Source organism: Epinephelus moara, chromosome 5, assembly GCF_006386435.1.
Source record: "Epinephelus moara isolate mb chromosome 5, YSFRI_EMoa_1.0, whole genome shotgun sequence".
NCBI lineage: Eukaryota > Metazoa > Chordata > Actinopteri > Perciformes > Serranidae > Epinephelus > Epinephelus moara.
In genome coordinates, this window is record NC_065510.1 from 15395515 (window position 1) to 15408895 (window position 13381).

General features: G+C 40.4%; 1 protein-coding gene and 1 long non-coding RNA gene across 3 annotated transcripts in view; one reads left to right on the forward strand and one right to left on the reverse strand.

The window, feature by feature from the left end:
- Positions 1-13381, forward strand: part of sorcs3a (sortilin related VPS10 domain containing receptor 3a) — a 315141-nt gene that overhangs the window by 290161 nt on the left and 11599 nt on the right. For both annotated transcript variants that reach the window (XM_050045235.1, XM_050045234.1), the window contains exons 21-23: positions 302-425; positions 935-1047; positions 13170-13301. In XM_050045235.1, the coding sequence (XP_049901192.1) occupies positions 302-425; positions 935-1047; positions 13170-13301 (369 nt within the window). The remainder of the gene's footprint in view (positions 1-301; positions 426-934; positions 1048-13169; positions 13302-13381) is intronic.
- LOC126390785 (uncharacterized) overlaps positions 1-13381 on the reverse strand; it is an 80137-nt gene that overhangs the window by 16001 nt on the left and 50755 nt on the right. The window lies entirely within an intron of this gene.

Here is a 13381-nt window from a genome sequence, read left to right on the forward strand (position 1 = left end):
GGCAAAATTAAGGGTCTAAATTGCAGCTCTCTCACGGGATACTTGAGTAAAAAGGGCTGACAGTTGACCCTAACACACCCCTACTTTAACCAAACTCCATATTACTCTCAAACACATCCCTGTTTTTGATCATCTATAAATCACACCACTGATGGATGGACTAAATACAAGGAAACCGGAGTAAGCCTTAGACACCACCCTGATGAAGGCAAAATAGCAGAAAATGCCTGGTGAATGAAGCTTGCTCCACATGCTTGAGAAGGGTGACATTATTTAGCACCTGTACCTTTTGCGCTTGCAGCCCGTGATAACACTGGATGGGAGTATCTCACACACCTTCCCCACCGACGGCATGCACACCATCACAGTCCAAGTGGCTGCATCCAACACCATACTGCAAGATACCAAGACCATAGCAGTCAAAGGTCAGTATTGTGAATGAGTCTATTGTGCTGCTGGCATCTCTTTAGTTTTCAATGTGCTTAAAAAAATGCAGTTTCATGGAAAGTAGTTAAATCTTGCAGACTATATCATTTGTTATACTGTCATATTCTGACTGCCGTGTGTAAAATGTTTTTGAAATGAAATTGCTCCTACTTGAGGAAAATATATCACATTACTGTTAGAATCTCTAAAGAATATGTCTTCATTTGAAATGAAGTAATCCGGCAGCAAGTATCTGTAAAATGCAATGATTTATTACCAGTGGATGGGTTGGCATAAAGCTGTGACATTTTCTAATTATCTAGAAGTGCATCTGGTACATTTAGCCAAAGGGAAGTGCAGGGGATATGAGAAACCCTCTTCTTTTCATCAAGTGTTAACTACCTGAAACTCAACTTGAGCAAAATGACAGTTGGCACGGCTCCCTGAGAATAATGCCCCCGGATCCGAGTGAATTAATGGCTGATTCTCCCCTGACTCTCTTCGACAGAATTCTTCAAATCTCTACTTTTATCTTTCTCCCCTAATCTGGACGAGTTCAACCCTGACATACCCGAGTGGAGACAGGATGTGGGGAGAGTAATTAAGAAGGCTCTGCTCCAAGTGAGTGATTTTCATTTTCTCTGTCCCTCCCTCTCTCTTCCTTCCATCCTTCCATCTGTCTTCAACTCCTTTCCTTTCTGTCTTTTTATCTCCTATTGTCTTTCCCACCCTGCTATTTCTCAATTATTTCCTATGCCCCTATTACCTTTGCTGCCCAATACTCATTGGTGCGGCAAGAGAACGCCCTTGGGCTACCTTGTGATTCATCTTCAGACAGGTGTGAAGACGCCTTTGCTTTCCTTCTCAGCCAAGATGGCTTCATGAGCACTGATTCTCTAATTTCAAATGACCAATAAAATGATCTCAGAACTTCAAGCACGGGGGCTTGAGAGAGACCTTTGAGTGACGATACCTGTCACGGTGTCTAATGCGTGCGTCTGCGTGTGTGGTAGTGCACTTGAACGTAGGAGAGGTGCAAGTGCTCTCACTGTGTGTGGGAAGCTCACCCATCATTGTTAAGTGCTTCTCATCTCACCATTCACAGCTCATGAATAGCGGACTACATTTGGTTGTGCTGCGCTCTTGGCCATCTTACCAACATATTTAGTATTAGAGCTGCAGGTGGGCGCATTTGGAGGAATATTTAAACAGGTGAGGGGGATCTCATGAATAACTTGGATAACCCAGACTCAGGTCCATGCTTTCGAGCCAAGTGACTTCCCTTTTCCTGGACTGTGATGTCACATAAAGTAAAATAAGACTTGTAGTTTTCTACTTATACTTTAAATATATTGCTCCACTAACACCAGAAGTAACAAGTTTCTGCTACATTATTTACAAGTAGAATGAATCAATGTTAGCAGCCCTGTAGACACACTGGTTTTGTTTATGCTTAAACTTGACTGAGGATGTAAATGCCACTCTTTAAAATTAATCACCCTGGTTATCGATGCATTTGCAAGCCATTAAAGGCTTGTGTACTTTACTAATCAATCAACTAATCGAGTCACACTTAAACTCTTTTAGTGTGTGGATAAAATTATGTGCATGTGCCCAAAATGTATCGTCTAACTTGGGATCTTATTGCAATCAATGCACTGGTTCCAGGATGTTTTGGTGTTTTATGTTTTTCCAGCTGCTTTTCGGGCTCCAAACTTGGATGTTTTGTAGCCACCAGTCAGTGCTTTTACAGTGGCCCTTTAGACTCCAAACATAGATGTTTTGTAGTGAACCATCAGTGCAGATAGTGCAATGAAAAGCTGTTGTCTTTTTACAGAAATATTGCTGCATTTTCTGCCAATGTAGTGGCATGAAAAGTGGTTGTTTTTAACCAAAAAATCACTGCTTTTCCTGCCGGGATTGTGCTCCTAAAAGCGGCTGTTTTAAACCAAAGCATAATCTTTACCTAACCATAACCAACCTGACTTTTTGCCTAAACCTAACCATACAACAACCACAGTTTTGTTGATATGAAAAGTTTAAATGTATCCACTACATAATAACGTGCAAATGTAATGTATCCAGGGTTTGCAGAAATGTACAATACCAACATTTTTTCTTGTGATTGGGTTGCATATGCACATTTGCACATTTCAAGTTATGAGTTGCTGTTTTTCCTTTTTCCGTACTGGCCATAAAGAGATCTCCCACAATTTTGGGGACACATTTTACATTTTACTCTCTGTGTTATTGTACCTGGACCACATCTTAGTGAGGAAACACTATCCAGGGAAACAACTTTGGAATATATAGCCTTATATTAACTTTGGCTGATGACTCCCATCTCCGACATTGAAATCATCCTCTAAAAAACTTTTTATGACCAATTTGGAGAAGAGGAATGATTATGTCAACCAGTAACTCCTTGCATTAGAGTATTGTAAGAATAAGATCCCTTTTTTTAAAAGTCTGCAAACGCTAGAAAAATCCCCATATGAACACCAAAACAGGTTTTGCCTGCTGGAATCCTTCCTACTGGTTCTTAAGAGATTTCTTCATAGTGCACCAAAATCCACAGTCCTCCTTCCATGTTAAAATGTTAATATGAGGCTTCAACAATTTGACAAGTATATATTCTTGAATGTTACACTCTTTTTAGCACAGATTTCCCCAGACAGCCTGTCCTCGCTGAGGTGCAGTGAAGTGACAATGACACAAAGATCTTCGTTTAAACTTTGGAATGTATTTTTACGCAGAAAAAGGACTGTTGATTTAGTTCCCCATCACTTAGACTGAAATTGATTTGAGAACTGATCTCTTCAGGGCCGGTTTGAAAAGGAGAAATAATTACAGTAAGACGAACCAGTTGTTCATGAGGACGACTACTGACTACAGTTTTAAAGCAGACTAAAGAAACTGTGAACCTATCCTCTAATTAAAAAACAAAAACATATTATTATTTACTTATTAATTCATGCTGTACAAATGGAGTATGAGTAAGTACTTCCTGTATTGGCGAACAATGCACTGCAGTAACAGCATGGAAAGAATGCTCCTTAACACTGCATATAGTGAGTCATGTCAAGCGTCTAAAAATAACTGTCTGGTTAAACTACTTTTCTCTTCCATTACATCACCTACACTTGACTGTTTGACTGTTCACAGCACAGACTTCTCTCTTTTCTGTTGTATCAGTATAGCTTGTCTGGGGAGAGAAATGGTAATGAACCAAAAATTTGAATTTTGGAATTGATTCAAAATGACAGAAAACAATTATCTTGATTCTGACTTTAGTCAGTTTTTCACCTCACACATAGCTAGTTGATTAGTGGATAAGAACAATTGCTGCTTTACTAGGGAGAACCCCAGTGTACTTAAATTGGTGCATTTGGCTAGTCAAAACGAAGGAATACTTCACACATCTATTTTCAAACAGGTGCGTAGGAGAGGGACGAGAAGAACAAAACTTGCAGAAAAGACTCCTGCACACTGTCTAACTTACAAAAATAATGATTTTATCCCTGCTGCAACGTTTCGGTGACTAGACCTTCATCAGATGGATGAACGAAACGTTGCAGCAGCGATAAAATAATTATTTNGTAGAATATTCAGATTCAGATTCAGATTTGACAATAAACCATGCCAAATATTACACACCGGCCCTTTAAAGACGCAGCAATGATTTGTTGGTCTCAAATGCCTAGGTGGTACACTAACCACCATCACCTCCAACTCCCGATGACAAAGTCAAGTCATGTACTACATCACTTTCGAAATGCTGATGTGATACATATGAAACGTACAAATGTAATATATCCACGTTTGCAGAAATGTATTATGCCAACATTTTCTTGTGGCGTTCTTGTGAAGTTACCCTCAACACTGTCTACCAGTGATCATAGAACTAGGATTACAATATGTAACCATCCTTAAAGAGTCTCCACTGAGACTCCTCTGAGTATTAAATTGAACAGAGGGTGAAAATGGTCACAGTCTCATAGTGCTTTTTTTATTACATTACACTTGTGGATAGTGGCTGATGTGTCACTTTTGTTTGCTTTCATCTTTTCACATTATCCTGCTGGAGTTTGATATCAGCCACTACCCATGTGAAAGGACTGTAGATCTGTTTATGAGACCGGCGCTGACACACAGTTCATTTCCAGACAGATATATCGTCCAAGTGGTGACAGGAAGGGTTATTTTCCCTCTATTTTGTTATGGTTGAGAACTCTTGCTTGAGACAGAGGCCAGTCCACAACTGATGGCTTTTCAACATAGTAAACAACTCCCCAACAATAAAATAGGAGATGAGAGAGGGAACGACTTACAATTAAAGTCAAGGTCCATTTAACTGAGGTGCTGTGTCGTGTGGCCCTGTTGCTGAATCTATCAAGTCATGACTCTTCACCTATAGGCTCATTTTGGTGCCTGCTGGTCCTGAATGCACATTCAGTGATGGAGGTTATTTCATTCCACTCTGTCTATCACATTCCCTTAACATTTCTCAGCTCAAACTCATGCACTTTACAATGTTTATACTCCCCCATAGCTTTGCCTCCACTGTTAATGCAAGCTATCAAGCTATCATCTCCTTATCTCCTCAAAGGCACCAAAATACCTTCTCATCTAACTGATGCATGGTAAATCAATCAGTCATTTTACTTGTGACATGAAATTCTACAAGGTACAATCCCAGTAAAATGCAATCCTTTCAGCTGCTTCAGCTTATGCACTGCAATTTAGTCATTTTCTTGCATCCTTGAGTGCTTTTCTTACAATGTAGGCTGCTGCTTTATAATTGTCCATGTTTCCAAACGGCACATATCACTCTGTTTTACAATCTGGATCACAACTAATACTAGACTTTTATGAATACTTAGGCTAGAGGAAGCGCTAGTATAGGTTTAAGTAATTCAAGATCAGAGGTGGTGTTATACAGTACAGCGTGCATGGAGGGGGCATCATTCCAGCTTATAATTTGTAATACATCTTTGTAGCAATGCTCACAGCATGGCTTAAAGGGATAGTTTGGATCATTTGAAGTGGGGTTGTATGAGGTACTTATCCATAGTCAATGTAGAACATACAGTAGATGTCAGTCGGCTTGCCCCCAGTTTGGAGTTGCAGGCTAGAGTCTGACACAGAAGCCAAGCAATGTACTGCTCTGGATAAGGGGCAGCAACAACATGTATTTTAGTCACCTTAAAAAAGTCCCACCTAAAAAGCGTATGCTGTATTTACAGTATTTTCACCACTTTACCTTGCTGTTAGACAGCCCTTTCCCACGGGGAAGTGGAGCTGTTATAGTGCCAGACTCCACTGAGAAAAACGGTAGTTTAACATAGCTGAACACAGGAGCTGCTGGCCTACCGCTGTCTCGATCATTTAGTTTGTGTTATTGTGTGACTTTGGTGTTTAGGGTTGGTTTGGTTTGAATTCACCAAAGCCATACAATAACACAAACTAACAAAGTGATTGAGGCAGTGGTAGAACAGCAGCTCTCATGCTCAGCAAGCCATAATTAGTTTTTGTCAATGAAGTCTGGTGGCTTTGGAGATAGTGTAGATGGGGAACTGAAGCCATTATTGGCTTTCTGACGGAAAGGTGAATTGGTTAAAATATTCTCAATATAGTGTACACTTATCACACACTTATCAGGTGGGTCTTTTTTATGTTACTGTACGATATGCTGCTACCCCCCATCTACAGCAGTACATTGCCTAGCTTCCTGGGGCTTGCAGATACTCATTGACTGTAGATAATACACTGACTATGAATAAGTATCACATACAACCACACTTCAAAAAATAAAAAACTATTCCTCACTATTCACCACTTTGGATCCAGACTGAAATATGTCACAATAATTTGATAAATTGTTATGAAATTTGGTGCAGACAGTCATGGATCCCCAGAGGATGAATCTGACACCCCTATTCCACCAAAATCAGTGCATCAGGGGTTTTTTTAACCATGGGAAAACCCATTATTAGCAGGCTATAGACTCCTTATCCAATTGCCAATAGACCAGAGCCATGTACACAGCTGCAATAGACAAGTATGCCTTTCTGTTTTGTTTTCTTCCTCCCATCTGGTGTGTCATGTTTGTCATTACAAATGGGCTGGAAAACAGGTTAATAAACAGTAGAAAGCAGTGCAGAGGCCAGTGAAAATGTTACAGTGGGTACCTTTTTTTTTTATATCTGTCATTTATTCAGTCTGTCTTTTAAACTGCCAACTAACTTTGGAACGATGTTCAAGCGCTGCTCGGACTGAGACGGATAGCATTTTGTGGCGGTGCTTCATTCTATTGCACTGAAAAAGTGGCTATGATTAGTGTGTCCACCCAGGTGTTGTATTTCCATCTTGCTGGTCAAAGCAGATCAGAGCTGGAGCCGGTGTTAGTGAGCGTTGGTGGATTTTTTGTCCAGTGTTAAAGGAGCTTTCCTGGCTTTGGTGATCCTTTGAGTTTTCTTTTCATGTCAACGTGAGGTCAATATTTTGGGGGGTTTTTGAGTGAAATAACTCAACAATGTTTGGATGTACTGCCATGACATTTGCCATGATATGATATTTAAAGCATCACGTCCTTTTGACTTGCTGTCATCTCTCACATAGCACCAACAGCAGTTTAAAGGTCCCAATTATCAAATTAAATTGAAGATGTTAACATACAGCCATGGTTGACTGGCACAAATCAAATTTGATACATGCAATCATGGTTCCCATGACAATGACAGCCCCTCTGATATGTAGTTGGTCCACCACTGAAATATCTCAACAGCTCTGTGATGAATAGCCATGACATTTTGTCCCAACACTCATGGTCCCCACACAGTAAATTATCTTGTCGCACCACCAGCAGCATTTGGATGGGTTTCAATGAAATTTGGCGTATAATTTTTCCAAAGAATGGATTGCATTAGCTTTAATGACCCCTTAACCATCATCTAATGTCATCATCGCGTCAAAATTTAATTTGTTCAATACTTTGGTTAATCACCAAATACCTACAACACTAAAGACATTCACAACAGTCTCAGTTGTGCTGTGTGAGAATTGCTGATTCTCTAATGTCAGCATGCTAAAATGCTTAACTTAGATAATGACCATGGTTAATATCGTACCTGCTAAACATGTAAACCCTGCTACTATAAGAATGTTTGCAGGCCAACACTAACATTTAGCTCAAAGCACCCCTGTGCCGAAGTACAGCCTCACAGAGCTCCTCACAGAGCTGCTAGCAGGGCTGTAGACGTTCTGACAATAAGTTGAGCATGAACACTTTATTATCCAGATGAGGTGTTGCTTAAGTATCACATAGAATTGCATCTGGTTCCTCTCAAGGGCTTTATCCGTATTAAATTTAAACCAGAACATGTAGAAGCAAAACGGACTTGCTCATGCAAAAATATGTCCTGTATCTGTAGACGTGGACTATCTTTCAGCATGCATGCATACAGTTTCACTTCTGTGCTGAGGCCCTCGAGAGCTTATCTCCTTTTAATAGTATTTCTTCATGTGAGCTTGCAAAATATTGCACTGTGGAATCTTTGGATCGAACCAAATTGAGCCACGCTTCCCTCCAGCAGGTAACCTCATCCTCGCTGAGTGCTGAGTGTCTCACCTCTCTTCCTGCTTGCCGTCTCAATCTGATTTTTGAACAAGCAGTAATGCAGAGCATGAAAAGGAAGCACTCCAAAGCAGCCAGACAGCTTTTTAAACTAATGACTGATTGCAATGAGAACAATCACGGTCAAAGTGTATTGATTTTTTTTTTTTTTTCCAGGGGCTATTGCCTCTTCTGTCATCCTATTCACTTTATCTCCCCCTCTGCCGCCCTTTCTCTCACTGCAAGTCATGCCCACAGCTATCATTTGTCCACTACTTTGGTACTCAAATAGTGATTTCTGTGCTTGATAATTGATGTGCTTTGGCTATACCCACTCTAGTGTCCACCCAGGCCACTGAGAAAACATAAAAACATCACAGGCTCTAAAATGAAGAGTGATCACCACCCAGGCCGGGCCTCCCTTGCTTATATAAACTGGTTAAGAGGAAGGGCTGAAAAAATGCTTTTCCGGAGACAAAAACAGATACATTTGTTTGCCTTTACCTTTTCTTTACCAAAGGAAAAATAAGCTTTTGGCATCCTTGGAAATTGAGATAAAGCCAGAAAACTTTCACAAAATTGTCGTCTGTTATTTGTTTATGGACACTGACATACAGTTATTGTAACCTTTCCATATGTCGCTGTCCTGTGAGAACCATCTATCCCCAAAATGTCTTTTTCTTCAGATTTGTGTGAATGTATTTTCAAGCGTCAACCCACAGAGGAACACTTAAAATCACAAAATTTGGATAAACAGCTGTTCTCCTTCATTAAACACTGTTAAATGTGTTGCTAAAGCTTTTTGGCATAGGCGTGGTAATTATTGTTGATTTGCTTTTTATTGATGAATGCTCAATAAAATGGCATGCTGAGGGGAATTTAGCAATTACAGGGACCCTGTTGCAAAGCAAAAAGTTGCAAAAAGTCAGGGGTGCCCTAAAGTTGTTGGGCTTCATCCTCTGGGAACCATGTCTGTCCCAAATTTCATGGCAATCTCTCCAGTAGTTGTTGAAATTCTTGAGTGTGCCAGAGCAACACTGACCGACCACTGGAACCATCATAGCAAAAAAATTAATCATTTCCCATGGCTGGAGATGCTCTTCATTTTCCACAAGTTATGTTTGTATGCATGGGCATAACTTCTCGTAGGGACTGTGGGGAAATGTCCCTACCACTTTTCTGATTATCTGAAATTTCCCCACCACTAATTTGATATTAATTGCATATGCATTTAGATAAAAAAAAGCCTATAATTTCCATCAGATATGCAAAGGGTTAACTCCCTCACATTCCCACTGGAGGAGAAATAGCTTCTACTGGTGTTCGCTTTGTGTCCGCCTGCTTTTCATGCAGTGATATAATTGCCAGAGAAACTTGTGGATGAATCAGAACCGGCGCGGTGCACTTCGTCAGACAAGAAAGCTCAAGGCTAGAGCACAAGACAATCCAGGCTGTCGTTTTGCAGGTGCTTTGCCTTCTGTGATCATAACATTATGGTTCCAGTATCAAATTAAACACACTGATTATTTAGTGATATGAAAGACACAGCTGTCTCGAGCCTGCCAACGCACGACAGACTTGGAATTGTAATGGTCTTCTTCACCTCCGATGAAGAGCAGCGCATGCAGCATCTCATCCAGAGTCTGGAGGGGATACTACTGTAGCAACACAGCAGTAACATAATGCGCAACAGACTAGGGCTGGTTTTTCTTGAGATATTATGACTTAATTCTCATTAAATTATGACTGTATTCACAACTTCTCAGAGAACACATGGCAGATGGTTTTGAATGCAGAAAGTTTTTAACATGAGCAGAAATTTCGCTGAATTGAAATGAACTAAATTAATATTGACATGAAGGTGCCACATGCACAGTTAAAGAGGTAACTTCCCAAACAAAGGACACATAAGAGGACGTGAGAAGAGTGTATCATGCCTACATGTGTGCTGACTCAGTAAGGATAACATCAAATGAGAAAGGTTGATTTACAGGAGAACAAATATTTGAAAACTACAGAATATCTGAGAACATTTCTGATTATATTCCAATATTATCTGCCGCCTGAAGTTTGTGTTTTCCTTTACATAAATAAAGACGTTTTAACCATGAATTGATGCATAAACATTCAACAAAATGCAGGAAATGAAGTGTGTGATGAAGCGTCTGAAAGCTACGCCCTTGTTTTTATGCAGATGTTCTGCTTAGGGATGGCAATGCAAAAAGCAGCGTGACATTTATATGGCACGGTAAAACATATGGAAGGTAAATAGCATATAGGTATTTTAATATCACAGGAATATCCAGTTGAAAAACATTAGCTCTGTTCAGTCCCAAAAAATTAAACTTGTTAAAAGTAGGGCCCTTACAGTTGTGAGCTAGACATAAAGGTGATTATGCATTCAACACGGTCTCTTTGTTTTTCTCACTCTGTTGCCATCTGTGTGTTTCATCCTTTCTCTCTGTCTTTCTCTTCATCTCTCTCCATCTCTACCTCTCTTCTGTTATAAAGCAGAACAAAGCGACACTAGTGAGTAGTTAGTTCAGTTACTTCACTACCAGCCTTCCAGCAAGTTTGGTCAAAACACTAATGCACTTGTGACCATAATTACTGCACATATTATATGTTGGGCTTATTTTAATTACTTAAGTTGTCATTTGTGTTTTCATGTGCGGTGTTTAAGTGGAGTCACTGTGTTCCCTTGGTTATGAGCTAATTGGTTCCTACCTGCCCTTGTTTTGTGGGGACAGCTATGAGTGATACTTGAGAGAGTGAGTGCCTCGTGCTTAACAGTGAAGGGAAGTTGCCGTACCTCTAAACTGGGATGTGTTGTCTTGCCATATTTGTAAAAATTAAACGAAGAGGAAGGAAGAAATGTTGTAGCCCGCTTATTCCCCACAGCACAGAAGAACTGGGGAACACCAACAAACAAGAAAAGAGGGTAACAAACTCATCAGTACTGAGTCCCTATAAGATAATATCCAGTTGGACAAGTGGTAGTTCATCATGTTTTTATAGATCATATATTTCTTAAACCAGATTCCCATGTTACTGAAAGTGTATTCACCTCATTGTGTAACATGTTGTTCTAGGTGGCACTCCTCCAAAAATTTCGATTGCAAAACATTGCCATGTGAACTTGGGGTTGATACAGTTGAATAAGTGCAATTTCAAGTTTTGAACTGACTGATTAAGAAAAAGAAAAAAAAAGAAAAACTGAGAAGCAACTCAAATAGAACAATTTTTGTTGTAGTCGGAGAGCTGTATCAGTTTCCTCTTAGTATGATTTCAGCTTACAAACACACAAAAAAAACACTTAATAGCAATATTTCAAATGCTGTACTTGATTTTTTTGTTAGGGGTTTTAGTCTGCCGTACTATTTTCTGTATTGTAAATAATGGATTCTGAAGAAAACGGAGATCAAATGGTGAAACTGATCAAATATCGACCAATATTTTGTAACTGCGTTGCCTGATTGTCGCCTAAAATGTTTTCAGAATCATTTTTTATCCTACCCTGGAAATCCAGAGTTCTCGCTAGAGCACAATTTAAATTTGCTCAGCGAGTCACTCTGGCAATCAGTAATGATGCTCATTACCTATGCCCATGAAACCGAGCTGCACCAATCACATCGGCGTATCTGATATAGGCGGGCCAGAGGCGACCTAAACAGATGACGACAGCGCTGCGACGACGAAGTCCAGAATCAGTCACAGATGACGACAGCGCTGCGACGACGAAGTCCAGAATCAGTCAGTAAACATTGCAAGATGGCTACGAATGAACACCAGTTGTTTGAAACGGCTTTGGCCGCTACAATGAACGAGTTAGACTTGACTTTTTCTCTAAAAGAGGAACAGAAGACGGCGCCCGAGTCTTTCCTTTGCAAGGACGTTTTTGCTGTTCTGCCGACCGGATACGGCAAGAGTCTAATCTACCAGTTAGCTCCGCTGGTAGCGCTCTGGATACGTTACCCCGTGTATTGTTCTGATTGGTCGTAGTGTTATCCAATTGCATGCAGTGATATTTTCAAATGCATGCTTGGTGCCGCCCCTCGAGTTGGGCCATTTGCATTACTCATAGCCAGACCCTAAATCTTTCTAGATTTGGGTCTGGATTTCCAGGCTAATTTTATCCTACCACTGAACTGCAAGTCCTGATTGTTTGTTAGCAGCTGGCCGCCATTTTGTTTCTCGTGGAAAAACAGCCAAGCTTGCATTACATCACCCACCAGTAGGACTGTTATTGGTCCAATAAGGTGCAGTGTATTTCTGGTAGTTGTAGGTTTTCTACCTCTTGAAGAAAAACAAATTCAGCCCCTTTTCTCTGTTTTCTCAGCTCATGTAGCACCAATTTTTTTACTAGTATTTGCATCTCTCTGCTGCATAGACAGACTTCTTCTCTTTATGAGAAGACCATCTTCAGCAGAAAAATACTTAAAAATATAAATCCCATGTAGTGACACAGGCATAGCATGTAAGACATCAAAAACTTTATAAAGAGGGGGAAAACTATGCTACTTGAAAACAGTCTCCTATACCTGATCTATTGCTGCTTTTCTAGCTTAAGTGCCACTATTTAGGTAATTATATGTGGACTGAGGGTGTGAGTACATAATTAGGTACCCTCTTAAGATATAAAAGTAACTTTTGATGGACATTTTAATGCATTAGATATTTACTTACGTACTGTATATATGAAGAATTTTATTAGAGTAGGGAGTGACTACAGCAACCACACACCAAATGAAGCGGAGCCTGCAAGCTAGTTCAGACAGTCAACTCAAGCCCGCTGCTACATTCACGCTGCATACTCATCTCACTGCAACATATATCCAACGCACCCTTTTGATTATGACAGTGTACTCGGGTCTATGTTTCTTTCGGAGGGAGGTTATTACCGTCACTCCCTACTCCCTGCCGAGCTGAGCTCTGTGCCTCCTTGTGCATGCAGTTCAAACGCAGCGCATACATTACATTCACAAAATAACCCCACTCCACATGAGCTGACTGAGTGAACTGATGTAATCGTGTGATTTCACCGGCACAGAACAAAGCCACATGTTTTTAACTGATGAAGCCATTTGTCATAATCACTGTCACGGTGCATTTTTCTGCCTTGTTACAGGTGTCTGACTTCCCGGAGGAGCAGCTCTTGGTCGCCGTGTTCCCAGGAGTTCCGACAGCTGCTGAGCTCTTCCTGTTACCTCACAAAAACCAGACGGAGGTCAAGAAAAAGAGTGAGGAGGAGCTAGAGCAGGTATGGGTGGCTATGATTGAACTGTGCATCATGAATTGTTGAAATCCTATCACATAGATTGCTTTTACGTAGACATTGGT